Source organism: Canis aureus, chromosome 21 (assembly GCF_053574225.1).
Source record: "Canis aureus isolate CA01 chromosome 21, VMU_Caureus_v.1.0, whole genome shotgun sequence".
In the NCBI taxonomy this organism is placed as follows: domain Eukaryota; kingdom Metazoa; phylum Chordata; class Mammalia; order Carnivora; family Canidae; genus Canis; species Canis aureus.
The window spans coordinates 56,293,950-56,306,785 of NC_135631.1; the positions used below are offsets into that span (position 1 = coordinate 56,293,950).

Below are 12,836 nucleotides of genomic sequence, written 5' to 3' on the forward strand. Positions count from 1 at the left end.
GCCCATCTCTATGTGCATATCTATATTTATTACATGTATCTTATTATATGTAAGGTTTTATATATTATAAATCATGCGTATAGACCTCTTATTCTAGATATATTATATCTTAATAGGTAGCTCCTGCTCTGGAGTATTTTGAGAAAAGGAAAAAAAAAATGCATTTAGGTACAAATTCTGCTTTCTCAAAGCCCTTGAACTTGTCCTGCCTGCCTAGTCTCTCTGGGTTTACTCCTGTTGTTGGCTGAAGCTGATCTAGTTCAACTCCCAGGACACATGTTCATCTCTGCTTTTGTCTATCCTTGTTATGTATCCAGCCCCGAGCAGCTAAAAGGGCTGGTACGATTCCCTTCCCTAGACATCCTCCCCAGGACTCCATCCGCCCCCTCTCTGTCAGGTGGCTTACTCTTTACACTGGGCCTTCACCAACAGGAGACATTTCTAAACTGAGTGGTTTTTTAAAAAAGTAATAATAATTTAAAATGAGGGGTGAGTACTGTAGTTGGTTAAGTGTCCAACTCTTAGTTTTGGCTCAGGGCACGATCTTAGGGTCCTGAGATTGAGTTGCACGTCAGGCTCTGCGCCCAGCTTGGAATCTGCTTGGGATTCTCTCTCTCTTCTCCCTTTGCCTCTCCCAGCCTAAGATAAATAAATAAATATTTAAAAAATGTTAATCAAAAATAATTTAAAGACAAACTCTTCCTTTGTGATGCAGATTTCAGCATCTCAGTATTACATCACGGTTTGGGTTTTTAGCCTAGTTGGGAAAACAAGACCATCCTCTTCTGTGGGCACAGAGGGAGGCAGGATTTTTTTGTGTCCCTATCATCACCTTCTACCACACCCTGTATTGGGTGTTGAAGTGATAATAGTCTTTTCTTTTTTCTTTGGTAGAAAATTTTCACATTTTAAAATGGATTTAAGCAAGCTACCTTGCTTGAGATGTAACAGGAAAAATTTTGGAAAAATTAACAGAGTGAACACAAAATATACTTAAGTGACAGAAGAGTTTAGATTGGTTTAAATTGGGGATCCCTGGGTGGCTCAGCAGTTGCGCTTCTGCCTTTGGCCCAGGCTGTGATCCTGGAGTCCTGGGATCGAGTACCCACGTCGGGCTCCCTGCAGGGATCCTGCTTCTCCCTCTGCCTGTGTCTCTGCCTCTCTCTCTGTGTGTGTGTCTCTCATGAATTAAAAAAAAAAAAAAAAAAAAAAAACTTAAAAAAAAGATAGGTTTAAATTAAATCCCTGCGATACAACAATTTATATACAAGGCCAAAGTCATTGTATTGTTTGGAAGGAATACAAAGTCAATAACTTGTATTTGAGAAATAAAATATATGATTTATTATTTTATCATTATATACTCTATCAGAAACCAGTATTTAGAGCAGAGTTGTAAGATTTTTGTTTGATATCCCAAAATGAGAGGATTTTTTAAAAGATTTTATGTATTTATTTGAGAGAGCGTATAAGCAGGGCCAGAGGGCGAGGGAGAAGCAGACTCCCCAGCTGAGCAGGGAGGCTGACATGGGGCTCAGTCCCAGGACCCTGGGATCATGACCTGAGCCCTGAAGGCAGACGCCTGAGGGTCACCCAGGTGTCCCAAGATGAATTTTTTTTTTTAAATATTAATGCAGTATTCTACCGCCTTTCCTCATTCCAGGGGGTAGAATGGGCCCCGTTCATTTTGGGAAACACATCAGTTTGCCTGCTTTGCATGCAAGCATTTCACGGGATCTGCCTGCTAAGTAGTTTCCAGTTGGGAAGGGTCATAACTGAGGATGATGAGGGTAACGTCATCCATGAGGGTGACAATGAAGACAGCTGTAGACAGAACGTGTGTGTCCCTCCCAACCCCCACCCCAATCCATAAGGTTGAAATCCAGTCCCCAATGTGATGGTATTTGGAGGTGGGGCCTGTGGGAGGTGATCAGGTCATGAATGGGATTCATGCCCTCATAGAAGAGGCCCCACGGAGGTCCTCGCCCCTTGCCCCACGTGAGGACACAGCAAGAAGGCTCTCCGTGAAGCAGGAGCACCCCTCACCAGACCCCGAATCTGCCCGCACCGGGATCTCAGACTTCCAACGCCCAGATCTTCGATGAGTTTCTATTGCCCAGAAGCCCAGGTCATCTGCACCCTCATTATAGCGGAACCTGGTACCAGAAGTGGGGCGCTGCTGTAACAAATCCACCAAAATGTGGCCGCGGTGTTGGGCGGGGGTGCCACGGAGAGGCCGGGACGGCTCTGAGGAAGGCCTAGGCAAGCCTGCATTGCCCCGCACAGCAACCCAGGCTGGCCCGGGACAGCTGAGAGCGGAGAGGGCTCCAGGGTGAGCCTGTCCTGCTGTCCTGCTTGGGCGAGGCCAGAGGGCTCGAGCACAGGGTGGTGCACAGGGCATGCCCTGCAGCTTGGCTCCCCGGACTGCTGGCAGGCAGAGGCAGGATGGACTCAGGCTGCACCTGGCACCTGCAGTACCGGCCCATGCGTCCTGCCTCCCCAACCCCCAAGGCCTCGCACGCGCCTACTTTCCTGTAGCCCACAGGCTAGTCCTGCGGTCCTCTTCCCAGGGCGCCCTTCTCTTCCCGGTGTCTCTGCCTGAATGCCGTGGGCCCCGCGGGTGGGCACCTGCCCCCGTGGACGGTCCACGTTCCTCCCTGGGATCCCTTCCAGCCGCGTCCCAGGCACGGACCCCCACGGTTTCACCTAGGGCTGCCCTGCTCCCCAGCGTTTGGTACAGATGACCCATCTCTCCCTCCTGGCTCAGTTAGGGACAGCTGGTAATGGGGACCCTCCAGGCAGGGTCCACGGCGGGGGGAAGTGTCTTGGGGCGCAGCAGAGCAAGGCAGGGAAGGGGAATCACGAGTATAGATGGCATCAGCCGCAATTTCTAACTGTGCCAATTAGAAAGGAAACCCAATTGCAGGTAGGTCCTTGTCACAATATTGCTATTTAAAATATGTTCTCATAAAGATGGCATTTCGGGGGTGCTTGGGTGGCTCAGTGGGTGAAGGGTCTGCCTTCGACTCAGGTTATATCTCAGGATCCTGGGATCGAGCCCCATGTCGGTCTCCCTGCTCAGAGGGGAATCTGCTTCTCCCTCTTGTTCTGCTGCTCCCTTTCTCATGCTCATTCTCTCTCTCCCTCCCTCTCAAATGAATAAATAAAATCTTAAAAAAAAAAAAAAAAGATGGCATTTAGGGTTGTGCTCTTCAGTACCTCTTGATTCCAAACTTCTAACAACAAGAGATAAAACACTAATAGAAAAAATTTACAACCTGGGAGCCATGGCACACCAATAACGATAAAGATACAGGAAATGGAGTAAAAAGAGGGACTTTCCTGCCCAAGATACTCCTGCCATCCAAACCTGGGACACCGAGGAAACAGGCCTGGACAAGATGGTGATGTACCAGGAAATGAATTATTGGATTTTATCATTAGTCCTGTAGTTTGAAAGGGTTTTAAAAATAAGTACACACCAGGGGTACCTGGGTACTGTACTAATACAGTACCTGGGTGGCTCAGTAGGGTGAGTGTCTGACTCTTGATTTCTGTTCAGGTTGCAATCTCAGGGTCCTGGTATCGAGCCTGCGTCAGGCTCTATGCTCAGTGGGGGTCTGTTTGTCCCTCTCCTCCTACCCCCCTTTCTGTCTCTCTCTCTGTCACATAAATAAATAAATAAATAAATAAATAAATAAATAAATAAATATTTTAAAAAACTATTTAAAAAATAAGTGCACAACCCTTAAAGAAATAAAGAAATGATATTGACTTAAAAAAATAAATTTTCAAGCAAAAGAAGAAAGAAATGAAACAAAAACAGGTAGACCAAAAAAGCAGATCCCAGGAGAACAAGGATGTTAGTTGTGAAAAGGCTCAAACTCACCTACCAGAAGGCAAAAGCAAAGAATCCTGAGATACAATCCTGATACAATATCTATTTGATTGGCAGCTGCAGAATAACCTAAGCTCACAGGTGTTTATTGCATGCTGTCATCAGTATCAAAACCCTCAACAGGGGCACCCGGGGGGCTCAGTCGGGGGAGCCTCCAACTCTTGATTTCAGCTCAGGTCATGGTCTCAGGGTTGTGGGATGGAGCCCTGCGTTGGGCTCCGTGCTCAGTGTGGAGTCCACTTGGGATTCTCTCTCCCTGTGCCCCTGCCCCTCCCCACTATCGCTCTAGATAGATAGATGATAGATGATAGATAGAATCTTTTAAAAATGCTCATCAGTATGAGGCAGGTTGAACAGATAATGTCACATGGAAAATAGCATGCAGCCATGAAAGCCTGGGGAAGGTCACCTCCAGGTGAGTTGGGAGGACTTCCAAGATAGATATTTTAAGAGAAAAAAAAGCAAGATGCAAAATACAGTTTACAGTCAGGTACCAATCCCACAATGTGAAGAGATGAGTGTATTTATAGATACATACACAGATAAATATTTGCTCATAACCACATTTTACATAACTATGTCACTATCTGTGCATACGGCATCCCAGAGAGAAAACAAGTAAGTGGTGCCAATGCTGGGAGGGAGGACAGCCTGAGCTGGGATCAGAGTGTGGCACGGCGGCAGCGCTTCCCTGTGCTTCATTCTGTCCCCCTTGAGTTTGGGACAATGATGTAGAATAGGAGACACATTGGGATTTCTTGGGATAGATCTGGACTTCATGGGGTCAAAGAGTAAATCAGTGAATTATAAAGTAGCACTTATGAGTTCACCCTGAAACGAGCACAGATAAAGAAGGAAAAATACTCACAAAAACACCAACTAGAATGGGGCAGTGGACCTACAGGGAGAGTAAATCCCGAAGAACTCACAACGTCCATAGGTGGGCATCACAAGAACCCAAAGGCCGTGGCAAAGAAGCAGCATTTGAAGAACTGATGGGGGGAAAATATTCCAGAAATAAAGAGATGCATGAGCGCCCAAAGAGCAAGGGATACAGTAGCCGATTCTAACAGAAGAAACAACGAGAACTGATATCACACGTGGTGTACTGAAGTGAAACCAAAGAACACCAAAGAAAGAGAGAAAATGTTAAAAAACTGTAAGAGGAAAAAGACCAAACTCTCTCTCTCTCATTCTCACACACACACACACACACACACACTCACGCACATCACATACGTGTGTTTGCATACACAGACACACAGACACGAGCCCGTACACGCACACAGTGCACACAGGACATGCACACTCTGCACACATACAGGGACACACAGACATGCACACACAGGGGATCCCTGGGTGGCTCGGGTCGTGATCCCGGGCTCCCCGCAGGGAGCCTGCTTCTCCCTCTGCCTGTGTCTCTGCCTCTTTCTCTGTGTCTCTCATAAATAATAAATAAATAAATAAATAAATAAATAAATAAATAAATAAATAACATCTTTTAAAAAAGACATGCATGCATAGAGACATGCACACAGAAAGTGTGCACACACCCATGCACACAGACTTACACCCGCACACCTGGGCACACACACACAGAGGAATGGAGAGGAAGAGCGAGGCAGCCACCTGCTCCACGCCCCCGTGGGTCACGCTCCAAAGCTGCCATCGGGGACTGTACACCCGATCAACTCACTCCTAGGTGTAGGCCTGGTGAACAGTGTGCACGAGACATGCACAGAACGGGCACTGGCCATTATTTGCGTTGCTGAAACACTAAAGGCCGCCTCCGTGTGCGTCCATCCAAGAGCTGGTAAATGACCATGACGTGTCTATGATAAAATATCATCAAATAGGGCACAGGAGTGAAAGTGAGTGCGGTGGCGTTAACTCGTCCCGGGACAGTGGAAGAAAACAGGTTGGGCAGCCCAGGGCGGGGGGGCGGGGGGCTCAGAGGTTTAGCACCGCCTTCAGCTCAGGGTGTGACCCCGGGGTCCCGGGATCGAGTCCTGCGTCAGGCTCCCCACAGGGAGCATGCTTCTTCCCCTGCCTGGGTCTCTGCCTCTCTCTCTGAGTCTCTCAGGAATAAATAAATAAAATCTTTAAAAAAAAAGAAAAGAAAAGAAAGAAAAGAAAAGAAAAGAAAAGAAAAGAAAAGAAAAGAAAAGAAAAGAAAAGAAAACTGAGGAAGGTCATTTAAGTGGAAGGCATGTAGCCAATATTGTGTTATTTATGGACATCTGTTATGTGATGAATTATTTAAAAACACGCGGGAATTTCGGGTATCAATTTCCAGATCGCAGCCCCCACGGGAAGGAAAGGACAGGAGAGAGATGGGGAGCGATAGTTTGGGGTCTCCGTTGTATCCATGGCATTCCCTTGTGCAGGGAACACAGCCGACCGCTGGTTTGTGGCAGCAGAGAGGGGTACCGGGGGACCTCGGCAGGACGCAGGCCGGTCAGCGGGTGTCACCAGGGAGCACGGACAGTGCTGTGTGGGTGGAGAGGTGCCTGACAAGGCCTGGGCCATTGTGATGTGTCACAGGAGGTGATGCAACAGAAGGGCGGGGGGCAGCTTTCTCCCTGGAAGGAGAACCCCGGGGAGGGGAGCCAAGAGAGCAGCCCTGGACCCTGGTGGGGTCATGCTGTCCACACCGTAGCGGCCAGCCAGGGGCTGCTCTCCCCTCTTCCAGAGCTCTGCTGCCTCGTGGGGGGAAATGAGTGGGAGGCCAAAGCCAAGAAGGGGCGCCAGGCTTTTTCGGGCTCAATCGGAAGAAGCCGGCAGCAGCGCCAGTCTGCATGTCGCGCTCCTGGAGTGCGGAAGCCCCGACCCCAACAGGTACGTAGTAAGCTGCAGTCTCTTCCGTGGGATCTTAGGTTGTCCGGCCGGATGCCGCACGGGCTCTGCTTCCTTGGAAAACAACCCAATGCAGGCCCTTCTCCCTTTGAGAGAAAGTCATCTCCAAACAGTTTCCTGGCAGGGTTCTCTTGATCGCGGGCCTTCCTGCGGCACGCTGTCCTCCTTCCAGCCAGGGATGCTTTCACTCATCACAGCCCATGGGGGCCAAGGGTTGTGGACCAGAAGCCACTTTTTATGCTTTACTATTTATTTTTAAAGATTTTATTCATTTAATTGAGAGGAAGTGCACAAGCAGGGGAAGCTGCAGAGGGAGAAGGAGCCACAGACTCCCCACTGAGCAGGGAGCCCGACCCGGGGCTCGATCCCAGGACCCCAAGATCATGACCTGGCCCGAAGGCAGATGCTTAACCATCAGAGTCCTCAGGTGCCCTGGAAGCTACCTTTTAAAATGAATGAGCTACAGCAGCAGCCACAAGATTACTATTTCACTTCATGAATTTACAGATTGTTCCTGTTTTTACCTAGCTTGCCTGTTCTCTGTGATTTGCGGCATTTAGCGCAACACACAGTTTGGGACTCCGGACACGGAGTGCGTTTAGTGCCTCCTGGGTAGGAAGGGATTGCACGGTTAGTGGGCAGACATTTGGAGCCAATAACTGTGTCCTGTCGTCAGAGCAGGTGTGCACTGGCCACCAGGAGGCAGCAGGGGAGCCAAAGGTGCCAGCCCCCCACCCCCCACCCCCCTGCACCTGCCCCCTCAGCCACCTGCTGGGAGAACAAAGAGGAGAAGTGACCGGACGTCATGGGAGGGGTAACAGCAAAGCCCTTGCTCCCAACCAATGAGGGAGGGCCACAGAGTCTCCTCAAGTCTCCTGTCATCGTGGTGAGGCGGGAAGACAGCTCCAGGCAGTCATAATCCAGGTGGCAAAGCAGCTGGGGGGCTCTGGAAAGCACTGCCTGACAGCCAGGGTTTTATCAAAACACAGAAGTAACCTGTCCCGAATATGGGAATGTGGCCATCCTCCTCTCCTCCAGCAGCAGGAAGGCTCCGGGGCTGGCAATCCACCTTTGAATGACTCTCTTTAGGCAGGGGACGACCCCTCCCCCCACCCCTCCGCCCAGTGACCAATAAATAATATTTATAGAGGATGTGTTTTCAAGATATACACCCCCTTCCACCCCAGCTGAGGGCAAAGAGTGGAGAGAACCTTCTGGGTTGTTAGCACAGCCCACCCACTCTGGGCACCAGTGGGCAGGGTAGCAGCTCCTCCATCCCCTGCCCTGGGCTGGGACTGGCTGGCTGGTCCGAGGCTCTTCTGTGGTTTGGTGCGGATCTGAGCTGCTCCTGACTACGCAGCTCAGGGCCACAGGGGCGCAGAGTAGCTTGGTGCATCGCCTAAGTGGTCAGATGACTCCAAAAATTCAACACAGGGTAATCTGTTTACTGTCATTTGCGCCTAAAGCTAAAGAAAGAGCAAAATTTAAAGAAATGAACGTATCAAGAACTCAGTGAAGTCACTCTCAGACTTCCTTAGCACGTCTTCCTGGACCTGGAGCAGGGAATCGTACCTTTTGGTTAATGGGTTAGTTTAACAGGTCAGAAACAAAGCCCAAATTGCTGAGGTGACTTGACAAAGCTCTGCCTCTCCCCTGCCTTGTGATCCATTTGGATCTGTTTTTTTTTTTTTTTTTTAAGATTTTATTTATTTATTCATGAGAGACACAGAGAGGCAGAGACACAGGCAGAGGGAGATGCAGGCTCCATGCAGGGAGCCCGACGCAGGACTCGATCTCAGGACCCCGGGGTCACACCCTGAGCCAAAGGCAGATGCTCAACCACCGAGCCCCCCAGGGGCCCTTGATCTGGTTTTTTAAAAAATATGTTTTGAGTGAGAAAAACAAAGTTTGCCAAACCAGAGGGCTTTTGTCCAGAAGCTCCTAGTTACCTGAGCTTCCTCAGCCTATATCTGAGCCTTTTTCTTTTTTTCCTTTAGAGAGTTGGGTGTGTGGAGGTTCTGTTTGCAAAGATGTCTGGCAATGCACAGCCTCTGGGACCGAGCGGCCCGTCTCTCAGGAGTGCACCCAAACCAAATGCGCCCACGGCACGCCCGGTCCCGGCAGCGGTGTCACAGCTCGGGAAGCCCTGCGACACTGGGGCGGGCGCAGTGCTCACTCAGCAGGGCACCGAGCCATAATGAGAGGGAGGACATCCACACACGGTTCTGCTTACCGCCGGCTCAAGGCCAGGGAGCCCAGTTCACTGGAGACAGAGACCAGGACAGAGGTGACCTGTGAGGCGGAAAGCCCAGGGCCTGATGGGGACGCGCAGGCCTGCGGTGAGCTTCTGCTTGTTCTCGCTGAGGTGTGCTCACGGCTGTGCTCGTCCTGCAAAGGCCCCCTAGCCGGGCAGCTGGGGCTGGTGTCCTCTTCTGCAGGGATGGGAACCCCAATAGAAAGTGAGGTGAAGTGTTACAATTATTTAAAGACCTTCCTCAGATAGTTGTTCCTTGTCCCAGTTCTTTCGCTGAGTCCCTGATTTCTTCCTTTCTTGTATTTTCTTTTCCTTATTTTATAAGCGAGCTCCACACCCAGTGTGGAAGCCAGCACGGGACTCGATCTCGTGACCCTGAGATCATGGCCTGAGCTGAGATCAAGAGTTGGACACTCGACCGACTGAGCCGCCCAGACACCTCCCTTAATACGCAATTTCCATAGAATCAGACCCTCACCTCTTCTCTTTCTGGAAGGATAACCCCTGTGTTCCGCCCTCCGTAGGCATCTATGCACACACGAGAAAGCCAGCACACACGCACGACGCAGACGGCCCCGGAGCTGCACGGTGCGTGGCAGCGGGGGCCAGGATGTCTGGGTGCAGGCTCACCCGGATTCTGCAGCTCGGCGAGGCCATGAATGGACCACACACGCGGCCTCGGACGGGCGCGTAGGCCTGTGGTCAGGGAACGGGAGGCTGCGGCCCGCTAAGTCCTGCTCCTCCTCTCCTAGGCTGACCCGGTCCACGAAGATGGTCCTAAGCACCTTGTGGATCCTGACGCTCCTCCTCGTAGGTAAGTCACACGAGGTGAGGCTCAAGCCGGGCCCCGGACGTTTCTGAGTGGGGACGGGGCCCTCACCGCTGTGAGGACATGCCAGGGAAGGCTGCGGAAGTGAACGCGTGTCACACTCACTCCTCCCGGGGTCTGAAGTGCAGGCCCCACGCGGGCCACACGCAGGTGTCAGACGGCCGAGGTCCCACGTCACCACCCCTGACGCACGGGGAAATCGCTCTTTAATATAGGACACCAGAGAGCCGGGGGCTCAGTCGGCGGAGTGTCTGCCTTCTGGTCGAGCCGTGATCTCAGGGTCGTGGGATCGAGCCCCACGTCAGGCTCTGCACTCAGCGTGCAGTCTGCTTCAGATTCCCCGTCTCCCTGTCCCTCCACCCCTTCCCGGTGTGAATGCACACGGGAGCGTGCTCTCTTTAACACACAAAACCTGGGGTGCCTGGGGGCTCCGTGGTTGAATGTCTGCCTCGGCCCAGGGCGTGACCCTGAGGTCCCGGGATCGAGTCCCACGTTGGGGTCCCCGCAGGGAGCCTGCTTCTCCCTCTGCCTGTGTCTCTGCCTCTCTCTGGGTCCCTCATGAATAAATAAATAAAATCTTTAAAAGAAAATAAGGTTTTTGCCTATTATGTTCGGTGTTTGGACAATCCCCAGGGATGGCTTCAAGTTCCCCGCCTTTCCCAGGGATTGCTGTGATTCCTCGTTGAGGGCTCTGGTCACTTGTTCACGTCACTGTTTGCCACCTCATAGGTCAATAGTGACCTGGCAGAGACGTCCCAGAGTCTGCAGAGAGAGACAATGAGTCCTCTCCAAGTCTTGACCCTGGGGCTTCCTTCAGGGCTGAGCCGGGCCTCCCACGCCCCTGCCTGGACTGCCACGTCTTGCTCACACGGAGCCTGCAGAGCCACCTGAGACGCGAGCCTGGATCCACTCTACCGTCCCTAATGAACACGCATCCGGTCTGGACCCGCGCATTGCAGTCCTCTTTTGCTTCCAAGTTCTGTTCTCACCGGAGACTCCGCCTCTGACTTCTCCCTCCTGTGCTTTGTGGTCTGTCTGCCACTTGCTCACTCACTGTCCCTTGCCCAGGTGGGCAAAACCAATTTATGCCCTTAAATTTTTTTAAAAGAAATTTTGTTTATTTATTTGAGAGAGAGAGAGAGAGAGAGAGAGCGAGCAGAGGGTGGGAGTGGGTGGAAGGAGAGGGAGACGCGGACTCCACGCAGGCGGCCTGTGGCGGGACTCGATCCCAGGACCTGGGCTGAAGGCAGGCACTTCACCGGCCGAGCCAGCCACCCTGTCCTTAATCTTTGAGCGGACACCACAGCCTCCCAGGAAGGCCCTCTAGCCCCAGAGAGTGGGAACACCAGGCAGGCCAAACCTACCCGTCACCGTAGCTTGAGAACCAGTGTCCATCAGCTCCTGGCACGAGCCACGTAGGCTCCGATCCCGGCAGCCACTGCCATGGCGCTGGAAACGGGGACAGCAGCGGGGGAGCAGGAACCCCTTCTCTCTGCCCTCTGGTTGCTGTAAGTTTGGGGTTAGTTTTCAGAGTCCACGAAAAGTAGATCCTGTTCGTCTTTGGCAGCATACGGACATCTCAACGGAGAACTCGTTCAGCCCCCAGTGTTGCTATTTTCCCATATTGTCAGCCAAGGATCCGATATTCTTTTTACGAGCATAGGTGCTGTTCATGCTCGGAGAAATTCTTGTTAATGCCCGTGAAACATCAGGCCGCCTGGCTGGCTCTGTCAGCGGAGCTCGCGACTCTGGATCTCGGCGTTGTGAGTTCGAGCCCATGGGTGTAGAGATGACTGAAACATAAAAGTCTTTAGAAAGAACACATGTAGAGCATTGTACATGTTTGCAGACAAACCCTCTCATCAGAGTCGCTCTTTTCTTTCACAGGACTTGGAAATCATAGGTGGCTTAAAGAAGCAGAGTTTCCTCAGAAATCCAGACACTTTTATGCTTTAGTTGCAGAATATGGTTCAAGGCTTTATAACTACCAGGTGAGGTTTTGTTGAATCATTGTGTACGTCACTTGCTTAGAATTTAATATGCTCCCACTTGCAGTATGTGACCTTCGTCTTGCATGGAAACATCTAATAGGGACAACGCAGGGGCCAGAGTCCTAGTCAGTGGTTCTATGGCTAAGAGACCCTACACATTCTGATCCCAGCAGGCTCCTGCCACAGACTGAATGTTTGTGAACCTCTGGTCTTCCCTGTTTCTCCCTTTTGCAATGAGGCCGTCCACCCTACAGCTGTCTCGTCCTTGTGTCTAGCACACACCGTGTGTGCACAGCTTCACAGCTGCAGGAGCTTCAGGAAGAATTGTACCTGGGATTGCACCCATATCTGACTTAGGTGCTCTCTAGACGAGGTTTTGGGCTTCAGACTTTCTTTGGTTCATGCTGGAATGAGCCAAGACTCTGGAGCCTGTTGGGATAGAATGGATGCATGTTGGAAACACAAAGGACTTTAATTTGGGAGGCCAAGGTCAGAATGCCACAGACTGAATTTGGGTGTCGTCCCAGTTGAAAGAGAATCCCCAGGGGCCTTTGGGAAGTGAGGGGGTCACGGGGTGGAGCCTCGTGCCTGGGGTGAGCGCCCTGCAGGAGGAGGCTCCAGAGAGCTCCCCGACGCCCTCTCCACCACGTGAGGACACAGATCGAAGATGCTCTCTGTGAACCAGGAAGTGGGTCTCCCCAGACAAGGATCCACCCACCTTGATCTCGGGTCCAGCCTCCAGGACTGAGGAATAGAATCCTGTTCTTCCTGAGCCCCCCCAGCCTAGATGTTCTGTTACAGCCACTGAACAGATGCAGAAAGCTCTCCAAGGAAGGCTTCAGGGCCCAGAAACCCGCAAGTAGCACTTTGTTGTGAGGCAGTGGCTGGTGCTCTGGACGGGACAGCTTCCCCTTCAGCTGGCAGCCAGCTCTGTCTACGTGGGCTTACACTGGGCCAGACAGCCGTGTCCTCCCTCTGGCCCACCCAGCTCTCCAGACCGCGTCTGCC

At 51.5% G+C, this 12,836-nt stretch overlaps 1 protein-coding gene across 5 annotated transcripts in view; it reads left to right on the forward strand.

Moving 5' to 3' along the window:
- Window positions 1-6,453: 6,453 nt before the first annotated feature.
- The window catches only part of SUN3 (Sad1 and UNC84 domain containing 3), a 36,162-nt gene continuing 29,779 nt past the window's right edge, over window positions 6,454-12,836 (forward strand). For 3 of the 5 annotated variants that reach the window (XM_077864259.1, XM_077864257.1, XM_077864260.1), the window contains exons 1-3: window positions 6,456-6,736; window positions 9,761-9,822; window positions 11,725-11,828. In XM_077864259.1, coding sequence (XP_077720385.1) covers window positions 6,615-6,736; window positions 9,761-9,822; window positions 11,725-11,828 — 288 coding nt within the window. In that variant the 5' untranslated portion in view covers window positions 6,456-6,614. Of the gene's footprint in view, window positions 6,737-9,760; window positions 9,823-11,724; window positions 11,829-12,836 lie in introns of all 5 variants that reach the window. The other 2 variants (XM_077864258.1, XM_077864256.1) reach the window with 2 other exon arrangements.